This window comes from Engraulis encrasicolus, chromosome 24 (assembly GCF_034702125.1).
Source record: "Engraulis encrasicolus isolate BLACKSEA-1 chromosome 24, IST_EnEncr_1.0, whole genome shotgun sequence".
Classification (NCBI taxonomy): Eukaryota; Metazoa; Chordata; class Actinopteri; order Clupeiformes; family Engraulidae; genus Engraulis; species Engraulis encrasicolus.
Window position 1 is genome coordinate 21,594,012 of NC_085880.1, and position 13,008 is coordinate 21,607,019.

The 13,008-nt window shown below is 46.1% G+C and overlaps 1 protein-coding gene across 1 annotated transcript in view; it reads right to left on the reverse strand.

Annotated features, from left to right (window-relative positions):
* Window positions 1-13,008, reverse strand: part of LOC134441522 (cGMP-dependent protein kinase 2) — a 46,992-nt gene that overhangs the window by 16,983 nt on the left and 17,001 nt on the right. The window contains exons 13-15 of the mRNA XM_063191873.1: window positions 3,691-3,780; window positions 1,570-1,711; window positions 762-925 (exon numbers count right to left, since the gene is read on the reverse strand). Coding sequence (XP_063047943.1) covers window positions 762-925; window positions 1,570-1,711; window positions 3,691-3,780 — 396 coding nt within the window. The remainder of the gene's footprint in view (window positions 1-761; window positions 926-1,569; window positions 1,712-3,690; window positions 3,781-13,008) is intronic.

Here is a 13,008-nt window from a genome sequence, read left to right on the forward strand (position 1 = left end):
GTGTTTTCACACTCACACTCACACAGACACACGAACACACACACAAGACGCACACCGCACCTTCTACCTGCACTAAACACATACACACACACACACACACACACACACACACACACACACACACACACACACACACACACACACACACACACACACACACACACACACACACACACACACACTGCTGCTGGTGTACTTGACAGACCTTTTTATATTTATTTTCTTCAAAATGCTACTATTACCATGTCAGAACGCTATAAAGGACTTTTTTAGGAAAAGCACAAAAACACAACAAATACCTCTTAATGTATGTCCTCTACAAGTCTTCTGTTGTCCAGTCTTGCACTTTAAATGTCTGTATGAGCACTGTCTATGTCCATACTGTCTTAAGTCCATGTATAAGTACTGTCTATGTCTATACTGTCTATGTCCTTACCTTAATTAGTCTATGTCTGTATGGGAAAGCAAGAAATGTAATTTCAAATTCTTTGTATGACCAGTGCATGTAAAGAAATTGACAATAAAACCTACTTGACTTGACTTGATATCAGTCTATTCTTAAGTCTGTCATGTTTCAGATTGTTATTGATTTTTGCAACATAACACGTGCACACACACGCAACACACACACACACACACACACACACACACACACGCACACACACACTCATGCGCGCGCGCACACACACACACACACACACACACACACACACACAGAGACAAGCCATAATTAATACACACATTAATAGTCAGTGTATCACCTGCCGATGAGCAGCTCAAAGATGAGTATGCCGAGCGACCAGCAGTCGGCCCCAAAGTCGTGGCCCTTATTCATGATGACCTCGGGGGCCACGTACTCCGGCGTGCCACAGAAGGTCCACGTCTTCTTGCCCAGACCAATGCGCTTCGCAAAGCCGAAGTCTGCCTGGGTAGGGCAACACACAGAGAGATCAGGAAGTGGAAACGGAAATCAAAACGTGACAAGAGGATACACACTACATGTACACACACAACAATGGTGATTCATGGGCAGTCATGGGTAAGCGGTTAGGGCGTCAGACTTGTAGCCCAAAGGTTGCCGATTTGACTCCCAACCCGCCAGGTTGGTGGGGGGAGTAATCAACCAGTGCTCTCCCCCATCCTCCTCCATGACTGAGGTACCCTGAGTATGGTACCGCCCACCGCACTGCTCCCTATGGACGCCATTGAGGGCTGCCCCCTTGCACGGGTGAGGCATGAATACAATTTTGTAGTGTGCAGTGTTCACTTGTGTGTTGTGGAGTGCTGTGTCACAATGACAATGGGAGCTGGAGTTTCCCAATGGGCTTTCACTTACACTAAATAAAGTGATAAATGGGTTGTACTGTGGATATGAGCCCTTTACTAAACAATTGTCTTCGATCAGGATGCCCTTTGTTTTCAAATAAAAGTGGCTAAATAAAGCTGACAATGACTTGGCATCAGTCATGTACCAGATTGTGAAACAAACTTCCTTAAATCTGCAAAGAAAAATCTGACATCGGGTAAATCACAAAGCAGAGAACATGTGTAATTAAGTACCGTAATTACCATTTTCACGTAGCCCTCAGCATCCAGCAGGAGGTTTTCAGGCTTGAGGTCCCGATAGATGATGCCTCTACCATGCAGGTAGTCGAAGGCCTCCAGCACACACCCGATGCAGAAGCGAGCAGTGGGCTCCTCAAAGCAGCTCCTGCCAAGAAAACCTGTACCTTAATGCTGAGGTATAACTGCATATAGCATTACAGTGGGCTTCATGACTTTCTGGAGATGCTTTTAAAGGAAAGTTGTACAGTACATAAAAGAGTTACAGTACAGTGCACTATGCAACTTCTTGAGCAATGTTGCCAGACATCATTAGCTATTTGTTTTGTGATGGAATGGTTGAAAAAAGTTCTGATGCTAATCCAAGGTCTCTTGACAAAAAAATCTTCGATACATTGTATTCAGGGATCTAACCAGCCAACCCGTCAAATGCTGGTGAAATTTCAGTTTGGCTGATTGAAAAGACCAACTTGCTAGCCACTTTGACCCATTAGTGAATGTGTGTTTGGCTACTAAGATTAACATTTTCTTGCCATTTTGGCAGGCGATGAAAGAAGTTAATTAAGAGCCCTGATTGTATTGTATCGTTGCTCAGACACATTGATCAACAGTTTCCGATTAAACCATCTGCGGGCCCTTTTACTCAAAGCAACTTACAGTTATTTAGGTACAGGGTATTGCAACATTCCCTGGAGCAATGTTGGGTTAGGTGTTTGAGGGCACTTGTCTTCAGCCATGTGTTGGAGACCGCCCTGATTATTCCTGCTGACATGGGATTCAAACCCGCGACCTTCTGATCACTATCATCTAATCTCAATACCAACTTCCTAAACATTAGGGGAACATTTCCCCCCAAGATTTCCACCAAAACCATTTGCTGTAACCAGGGTTATTAGTACAGTAGTACGTATGATAATAAAGTTTCTTCAATCAATAGTGAAGCAATCCACTGATGGAAGGGTGTGTATTCTGAGGATACAAGGGCTGGGCTGGGGGAGAAATAGGGCCTGGGCACTTTTGGCTTAAAGGGCCCCCTCATAATTAGCGGGGCAGAACTGACTCACCGGTGGGCCAAAATAGGGGCCCACAAGGGTACAGGGCCCACTGGGAAATGCCCGGTATGTCAGATAGCCAGTCCAGCCCTGGAGGATACATTAAAAAACGCAATGTCTCAAATAAAGAATATGAGCTCATTGTGTTGGGGTCTTGTCCTGTCCAGTTAACTAACTGAAGTGAACAATAACATCACTTATTATATGGTTGTGACGCCATCTGTCGAATGCTCCATTCATTTCAACGGGGCTCCCCAACGTTCGGACGTCTGTTATTTTTCGATAACGGACGGGTTGGTCTATAACAGACCGCTGTCAATGGCAACAAGACTTTTCACTGCTAAAGCGACTTTTCAACAAGACTCTAATCAGCTGCTGTGATAGACAGCACCCGTTGTCCTGGCTACCGCTGTCAATGGCAACAATACGTTCACTGCTAAAGCCACTGGCTTGTATACAAGTCAGTGGCTAAAGCGAATGTTTCATATCACTCCGCAGGGGGTCCGGTCTTTTGTCACTCTAATCAGCTACTGTGATAGACAACACCTGTTGTCCTGGCTACCTAGCTGTTGCCTAGCGGTGTTCCACAACGGCACCGTTTTGTTTTGCGCAGCAACAATCTTAACATTAAATAGGTCTAAAGAAATGTCCCCGCCATGTGTGAATCATTTAAGTATATCCATATAATAAGCGGGTTAACTTTCGGCGAGTCGGTCGCTTTGTGGAATAGCAGCACTTCAGAGAGAACAAGACCCCTCCGCTCCGCGTCGGGGTCTAAAGATTCTCTCTGTCGTGCTGCTATTCCACGGTAGCGACCTTCTCGCCGAACGTTAACCCTTACATGGTGCGCGGTGGCTCAATGAGATAGGCCGTTGTGCCATTGCGTTGGCGACCCAGGTTCTGTTCCGGCCTGAGGTCCTTTGCCGAATCTTCCGCATCTCTCAACTCATTTCCTGTCACACTCTCCAACTGTCCCATCTAAAATAATAAGGCATAAAAAGCCCAAAAAAAGCCCTGCACAAACATGAGGGTAGATGTGAGGTTATACTAAGTGCACATATGAAATGGTACTCACATATCCCTCAGCACGCTCCACAGCTCTCCTCCCAGACACGCCTCCAACAGCATGTACACATACTTATCATCACGAAACGTCCGGTACAACCTACAAACACAGACCACAGTTTGTAAAAGATATTTCGTAAATAATTAATAATGAATAAAATAATAAAATAATTCAGTTCTGTTCAATTCATTTTCATTTAATGAAATTAGAAAAAAAAAGATAATGTACTGTATTACACACATACAGGCGACAGCCTGCATGAGGATGTGTGTGCATACTGTAAGTCAGAGTCCATTAGATGGCTCTGCCATGTGTGTGTGTGTGTGTGCGTGTGCGTGTGCGTGTGCGTGCGCACGCGCGCATGTGTGTGCTGTGCACTTCAATACGTGTATGTAAATATGTGGTGTTCAGTGAAAATGAGGCGGGAATGACCCTGCTTTTCCAGCTATAGTAATACCATAGACAATACTATCTTCAACACAGTAACATTGGCGATTTGTGTTTGGGCTGGCTGCTGTGTATTCTCCACTGCAAAAGACAGTTTGAAAGTCAGGGAGAGGGTGTGTGAGACACCAACAGAGTTGAGAGAGTGCCTGTGGTCTTGTTTGCTAGAGTGGTGCTTCTATTTGCTTAGGTGTCTTTTTGTCTCTGGGTGTTCCAGGACAGATAAATCAAACTGGATTCCATGGTCCACAAGGCAATACCAAGCGAGACTCCACATTCAGATCAGTTGATCTTAGCAACCACTGTGACATAAGGCAAAGGTAGCAAACACCAGCTGCGGACCAGGTTTCACAGTAGTTAACGCCACCCGGGGACTCAGCTTTGCCTAGTAGGGCCTAGAATCTAGAATGACCCTGCTAGAATTATAATAGGTAGACTACGTCTAAATACAAAATACATAGGCTACACAGTTGCTGTGAATTTCTAAATGATTACATTGAAACCACTACTATTGAAACCACTACTACAGAGCCATAGGGATTGCTTTAATTGAATCATACTGTAACTAACAGGCACGTATATAATATGGAAGAGAGCAAATAGCTAGTGACAGCTGCGCATCTATCTATAATAATAGCTACAGTTAACTCAGCCACATTGTTAATTCAACAGTCGAGTGTAAAATTTTAATAAGGGTTGAATTATCACCGCTAAAGTAACGGTGTATGGGACTGTAAATCAGGAGTGTCAAACTCATATTGACTGAGGGCCAAAATAAAAATTTGGAACAAAAGTCATGGGCCAAACTCAATATTTATATTTAAAAAAAGGGCTAAAATTGTGCGTGTATGCACTTAATAATAGTTAGATTTCACAGTTTTTCCCATCATATAGTTTATGGTAGAGCAAATGTGCCGGGCCGGCCGGCACATATTGCACATATTTAAAATTTACCCCGGCTGAATAAAATTACTATGGGGGGCCAGATTTGGCCCTCATGCCAGAGTTTGACACCCCTGCTGTTGTAGATTAATCATCACAGGTACAGACAGACACGACTGTCATCTACTTCAAGGCTGAGAGTGTTGCATAACTGAACAACAAAAGAAATATGAATTATTTCCATTTCAATCACAAACAATGTTTCAGCACAAGAGCCCCAAGACAATGCTACGCCGCACTCATCAGTCACCTCACCTCACCTCACACAGTCCAATCCCTACGCAGTTGCAGAGGAAATTAAAATACATTTTGTTCTATGGGAACACAGCCAGTAAAAAAAAATAGCACGATCAAAATACACTGTGCTCAGGTTGGGGCAGAAGACGCTTTTCATTGAACTTTGCAGCACTGTCTCTGTCTGGACTGTGATCTTACAGAAATGGGGTCCTCCTGGGCATTCATTTACACCACAGGTCCTCTCTCCAAACTCAAACAATAAACCGAAAACCATTAACCGAGAGACTATTGCATGGTTGGTCTACCCAGATTTCCTTGTAGGCCTACAACCAACACGCTAAAGCTAAAATGCCTAAAGCAGGGCAAAAGAGAGGGGCCCAATATATATATAGGCAGGGTGCGATTTGTAGGGGGGGATGGGGGGGATTGTCCCCCCTTCTGGTTTTGATACCTCCACTTTTCTAACAGGAGTTTAATATTTGCGGTATTTAACTCCATTGATAATGCTTAAAATCTGAAACGTATCCCCCCTTCTAGGTCTTCAACAAATCGCACCCTGTATACGTATATATATATATATATATATATATATATATATATATATATATATATATATATATATATATATATATATATAATAGAATTATATAATAGAATTATATATACTATAAAAACTGCTGCTTTACTAACACAACTAACTTGCTTTCAGATTCATAACTTTGCATTGTTGTGTAGCCTATAATGTGTCTTCAGTTCTGTATGTGCTACACCTTAATTTCCCTCGGGATCAATAAATGATACTACTCTACTCTATTCTACTCTACACTACTAGAGCTACACACAACTTCTAAAGAAACTGGTGACTGACCACGAATGTGTGCGCTCAGGCTCAGCTGCTGGTGGTGATAGTGAAGGTGAGGTGAGGAGGACCGACAGACAGCTTCAGTTTCCTTCATCGATTGTTGCATGTTCATCACTCAGTCATATCAGAGCCAGCCGTAAATTCCCGCGTCAATGATTTTGGAACTTGGAAGCAACAGCAACGACTGTAGGTATAGAGCTCTTCAGCGTTGACGTCAACTTGTATGCGGCGTTTGGACTACCGGTTCCATGGCGATTTTTTACATTGCAAAACGCCATAGAGATTCAGGTTTGGCAAAAATATAAGTTGCACGGCAACAACGAACATTAGCGTGTCCCCGCATCCCTTTCTCATTAGTGGAACGGATCGTATCATCATGTTGGTGTATTCACATGTGAAATCATAACGATTATAATTCAATATTGCTAACCCCTTTCTGATCATTAAAACTTCCGAACTACATACTTTCCTTTGGTTGCCATGGTTACAACCCTCCGCACGTACATGCCGTTAGATACAGGCGCCGCTTCTGTAGTCGCCAAAAGCTTCCGGGTTTAGCATATGGACGCAACATCGTATTTATGTCGAAGTTTGACACAAAATGATCAACCATGTCATACCTACAGCCTATTTTTAACACCCTCGACAGTTTGCGGGGGTTCGCTAAGCGCGTGCTTGCACTAGGAGCTTATTTGAAATTTACCCCTATTCATTCCCAATGGAGGCCGGAAGCCGATAGGAACCAGGACGTCCTTAAATGCTAACATGAAAGACTACAATCTACTACATGCTTCCGCTTCCGCTGAAGAACTCTATTATGTGATTGGATTATAAAGTTACGTATCAGTGTTCTAAAGACCAGCGATTGGTCCAGCCAGGAGTATATACATTCAAACGCAGAAGGAAGAAATCATTCTCCTCCTGCATCTTCAAAAAGGTAACACACTCATTGTTATTTGCTTGTGGTTTGTACAAATAAATTAGGTTGGAATATTGGGAATAATGTTAAATTGTTGTCTAAGTCGTCGTTGATGGTTGTACTTGTACTATTGAATTATCTGCAGGAGTTCAACTCCATTTGGATCCAGGGCCTACAATGAAGGTAAGATAAATTTCAGCTAAACTTTCCGTGAATAGAATACCATTACATTTAAAGAGGAATACCACAAATTCTTTATGTTAATAACATATGGTTTCACTTCAAAGTGAACTCCCTCGTTCCTTTAGATGTCATTTTCGACTAGAATTTGTGATTGCGCGCCAAATTATTAGCTAGTTGCTAACCGTCAGTCGGTTGCCCGCCAAATTTACCTCAAGTTTACCTACCTCTCTTTTGTTGTTAAGAAAGAGTAATAAGGTAATAGCGTTAAATTGTGACAGCGGCGTTTGTCTATTTTCACAAAACAATCGGGTTTTCATTTCCAATAGAATAAGCATATATGTGCAACACCATTTGAGGTAGGTGAGATTTGAAAAGGCTTTGGATGAGCAAACTGAAGTAATGTCCTGTGCTTTTCCATTGTTTATTTTACACAAGTCTGTTTTTTGTGCTTAAACTTAACAGTTCATGACCTACCGGTACTTGTATAACCGCCTTCAGTTGAGCGCCAAAAGTTCTTACTTAGCATGCAGCAAGCTAACCGGATTGGGTGGTTACACAGAAGCCTCATTGAATTCCATTGAGAATGATTTCATTCCTAAAAGATTGTTTCTAAAAAATAATTTAAAACTCTAGTTGTAGCTGTATTTAACTATGAACAGTCAGTAGTTTGACCTGTTGGCCGTTCTGTGGCCTAAAGTTTGTAGTCATCATAAACTGAGGCAACACATGTCAACAGGAAATTAATACATTCTGTAGATCATTTCGTAAATGATTAGTTCTGCATTGTTTGTCTACCACTGGCCACCGTACTGATGAGACGTTGGCCAATCAGAACCCTTATCTCCTCAGTTATGTTTTTCATGTTATGTATCTGGCGCGAGCGTCTTGAGACTTCACTCCATTAAATCTACAGTAACGGTAACCTTGTGTCGCGTTGTACTTGAGTTAAAGAGTAACTTTTTACATGGTGTCAGAAGCCGGACGGACCTTCTCGCCTGCGAGTTTTCATTTTATTTACCGTGTACGTGTAGTAGTGTTTGTTTGCTACGTTACGTTTTGTTTGTTAGCCACAACATCAACAACGTCAACGAGCTTCGTCGACTAGCAACGTCAACGACTTATTCACTGTGATGGATGGATTTCGCAGACCCGACCCCCTCGTCTTTAATGAGAACATCGCCGAAAATTGGCGAGTTTTCGAGAGGGAATATGACATCTTCATTGCCGCGGCACACTACGACAAGCCAGCTAAGACCCAGGCTTACATTCTCCTCAACATCGCCGGACCAGAGGCCATCGAGCGGGAGCGTTCATTCGTCTATTCCCCGGAGGTGCGCGTTCCCGACGGTGAAGGACAGTTCAGGATTGCTGCTCCCGCCGAGTCTAGAGAGGATCCGGAATGTTTGAAAAAGAAATTCGCCGAAATCTGCAATCCTCAAAACAATCGGACAATGGACAGGCACAAGTTTCACACACGAAACCAAAAACAAGGTGAGACACTTGAATCATTTATTAGCGATCTGAGGATCAAAGCCAAATGTTGTCACTTCGGGGAGATTACCGATGAGCTAATCTGTGACCGTATCGTCTGCGGTGTTACCAGTGACACTTTGAGGAAAGTCCTGTTGAGGGATAGTGAGCTCACTCTGGCCAAAGCCATTTCAATCGCCCGAATCCACGAGATGACTGAGGAAAACAGTAAAACACTAGCAACAGCAGCTACCAGCGTTGACGCGGTCAAGCCAGCCCCTAGCAGTGTAGCTAGACCCAAGCCACTGTACGCTCCACACACCACACATTGCCCGAACTGTGGAGGTAGCCACGCAGCCAGGCGGGAACACTGCCCTGCTTTCGGAAAACAGTGTCACAGCTGCGGGAAGTCAAATCACTACAAACAGTGCTGCAAGTCTAAACCACGCAGCCAACTAGGTAGGAGTATGAGACGTTCGGTGAACGAAATTGAGGTGGCTGAATCGACGTGCGATGACGGGGCATTCTATGTGGACTGTGTTAACTCTGAAACAGCTGAGAAAGATGAGGGATTTGTCACCATGGACATAAACAACAAACGTCTTGAAATGAAAGTTGACACAGGGGCGAGATGCAATGTGATGTCACTAAAGACTTACAGAAGAGTAGCTAATGGAGAACACCTAGTTAAGCAAGGGAAAGCGGTCAGCCTCGTCGCATATGGGGGCACCAGGATCGAGACCAGCGGCACTGTCACACTGCCATGTCGCCTAAAGGAGCAGTACCACCTCTTGCCTTTCTTTGTGGTGGACAAGGAGGTGCAGCCACTGCTAGGTTTTCGGGCGTGCAAGAACATGGGTATAGTCAACATGAGCCCTGATGTCCACCAAGTCAGTGTGGAGAGCAAGACTGACTTCAGCTCCCAGGTTTTGGCTCAGTACAACGACCTGTTCAGCGACGAGCTGGGTGAACTTCCTGTCATATACTCCATGAAGCTGGACCCCAATGTGCATCCTGTGGTCCGCCCTGCCCAGCGGGTCCCTGTTGCAATGCGGGACAGAGTCAAAAGTGAGCTTGAGCGTATGCAGCGCATCGGCGTCATAACACCAGTCACAGAGCCAACCGACTGGGTCTCATCCATGGTAGCCGCACACAAGAAGGACAAGAACGAGATCAGGCTGTGCATCAACCCAAAAGACCTCAACACAGCGTTGAAGAGGCCCCACCACCCAATGCGCAGTGTGGAAGAGGTAGCAGCACAGATGTCAGGAGCCACCGTGTTCTCTGTTTTGGATGCCAAGAATTCTTTCTGGCAGGTACGCCTTGACAAGAAATCCTCAATGCTCACCACGTTCAGCACCCCGTTCGGGCGTTTCAGATTCCTGCGCATGCCCTTCGGCATCAACTCTGCAAGTGAAGTGTTTCAGCGCTCCATGGAACAGGTGTTCGCTGGCTACCCATGCTCAGTCATCGTCGATGACATCATCATCGGAGGGCGCAGTGTTGCTGAACATGACGCCAACCTACACAAGGTGCTCGAACGTGCGAGGCAGGTCAACCTCAGGCTGAATCCAGCGAAATGCAAATTCCGGCTCGACCAGGTGTCCTATGTGGGACACATCTTCACCGCTGGTGGCCTGAAAGCAGACCCCACTAAAACAGCCGCCATCAACGCCATGCCAGTTCCCACGGACGTCACATCCCTGCAGCGGTTCCTCGGCATGGTCAACTATCTCGGCAAGTACATTCAGGACCTCAGCGAGATCGCAGCACCCCTGAGACAACTCACACACAAGGAGACGGCCTGGTGTTGGTTCCAGCAGCACCAGGAGGCCTTTGACCGCCTGAAAGCCTGCCTGTCTAGCGCTCCGGTCCTGGCATACTACAACGTCGAGGAGCCGGTCACACTCACCTGTGACGCATCGTCCCATGGTCTAGGTGCAGCATGCATACAGAACGGCCGACCAATAGCTTTCGCCTCACGTGCCCTCACAGACACTGAAACACGGTATGCGCAGATTGAAAAGGAGTTGCTGGCAGTCGTCTTTGCGTGCACTAAATTCAGAGACTATGTTTACGGAAAGCCCATCACCGTCGAAACGGACCACCAGCCCTTGGTCACCATCATAAAAAAGCCCATCCATGTCGCCCCTGCCCGTCTGCAGAGGATGCTGCTACGCCTGCAGAGCTACAACATCAGCCTGGTCTACAAAAAGGGTAAGCACATGTATATTGCAGACACCCTCTCCAGAGCTACATGCACAAAGACCCCACAGAGCCGGTCCGAGGCCACAGAGTTTGAAGTCATGACCGTGGAGTGCATTTCCACGGCCCGTCTGGAGGAGCTGAAAAGGCATACGGCGCAGGATGATGTGCTACAAACCCTCAGTGCAGTCATCCACAGAGGGTGGCCATCCAGGCAAGGCCAGCTCCAGGCCGCCATCGCACCTTTCTTTCCCTACAGAGACGAGCTCAGTGTGGAGGACGGCGTCATCATGAAAAGCCACAAAGCGGTCATTCCCCGCTCCCTGCAAAGTGAATACATCAACATCGTTCACAAAGGTCATCCAGGTCTCGACGCGACCAAGCGCCGAGCCAGGAGTGTCGTCTTCTGGCCGGACATGGCAAAGGACATCACGGAGGAGCTGCTCCCATGCCAGGTATGCAACAGCACCACACCACATCAGCAGAAGGAACCCCTCAAGCTCCACCCCGTCCCAGACCTCCCGTGGTCTACAGTGGCAGCTGACATTTTCAATTGGCATGGGAAACACTACCAAGTCCTTGTCGATTCCTACTCGGGCTGGTTCGAGGTGGACCTCCTCCGCGACCTGACATCGACGGCGGTCATAACAAAGATCAAGAGACATTTCTCTGTGCATGGTGTGCCCCACACTCTTTTCACTGACAATGCCCGACAATACACAAGCCAGCAGTTCCAGGAGTTTGCCAAACAATGGGACTTTACACACTCCACAAGCAGTCCTGAGTTCCCACAATCGAACGGGCTTGCAGAGAGGGCTGTGCGCAGTGCCAAGCAGCTCATGGAGAAGTCGCACAGGGATGGGACTGATGTTTTCTTCAACCTCCTGAACCTGAGAAACATTCCCCGTGACACGACCCTGGGATCCCCTGCTGAACGCCTCATGTCCAGACAGACTCGCGCTGGCATTCCTGTGAGCAGCAGACTGTTGCAGCCTGCTGCTAGAAACAGCAGACACATCCACAACCAACTCCTTCAAAAGAGACTGACGGTGAAACGTCACTACGACAAGTCAAGCCGCCCACTGCAGCCTCTCCAGGAGGGGCAAGTCGTCCGCATGCAGACAGAGAGGGGCTACGACAAACTCGGCACTGTGACGGAGGTGCGCAAGGAGCCACGGTCCTACAACATCCAGGCCAACGGCAAGACCTACAGGAGAAACCGTCGCCACATTCTCCCTGTGGCAGAGCCCGCACCGCCTCTGCTCCAGCTCCACGACCCGGAGTTCCAGGATGTCGGCTCTCCCCCAGTGGGAGGCACAACATACACACACCACACACGGCACACATGCCACACACCAGAGCACAACACCCCAAGCCCATGGCGGGCTGCCAGCTCTCCCCCTGCGGAAGGCATGGCACACACACACCACATGCCAGTGCTCGACTCCCCGAGCCCATCACCACCACCCCTACCCTCTCTCACCCCAAACTTACCTCCACAGGTCCCCATCCAGCACGGAAGACCCTACACTACGCGTTCAGGTCGCACCTGTAAGCCCAATCCAAAATACTTGTGAAGACACTTACCTGTCAAAAAAAAAAAAAAAGAACAAACGGCAAAAAAACCACCTATCAAAAAAGAATTAAATAATAATAAAAAGACAGGACAAAAGACCAAAAGGCAAAAAAAAGAAAAGAAAGAAATGCCATGATGCAAAAAAAGGGAAAAAAAAGTGAATCGTTCAGTCTTTTGTGTATGCCTGCGTATTACAATATGTTTCCTGGTATGTTTATGACAGTGTTGTGAAATGTGTATAAGTAATGTCCAGTTGCGATGTGCACCCCCTATTTAGTTGTGAAGCTAGAATTTAAGATTGGGGTGAAGGACCAGTCCTGGATCAGTTCATGGTTATAAAAAAAAGGACATTGTGTTTTCTCTTGTTCTTCAAGTTTATACTATTGACTAAAAGGAAAGGATGTAGATCATTTCGTAAATGATTAGTTCTGCATTGTTTGTCTATCACTGGCCACCGTACTGATGTGACGTTGGCCAATCAGAACCCTT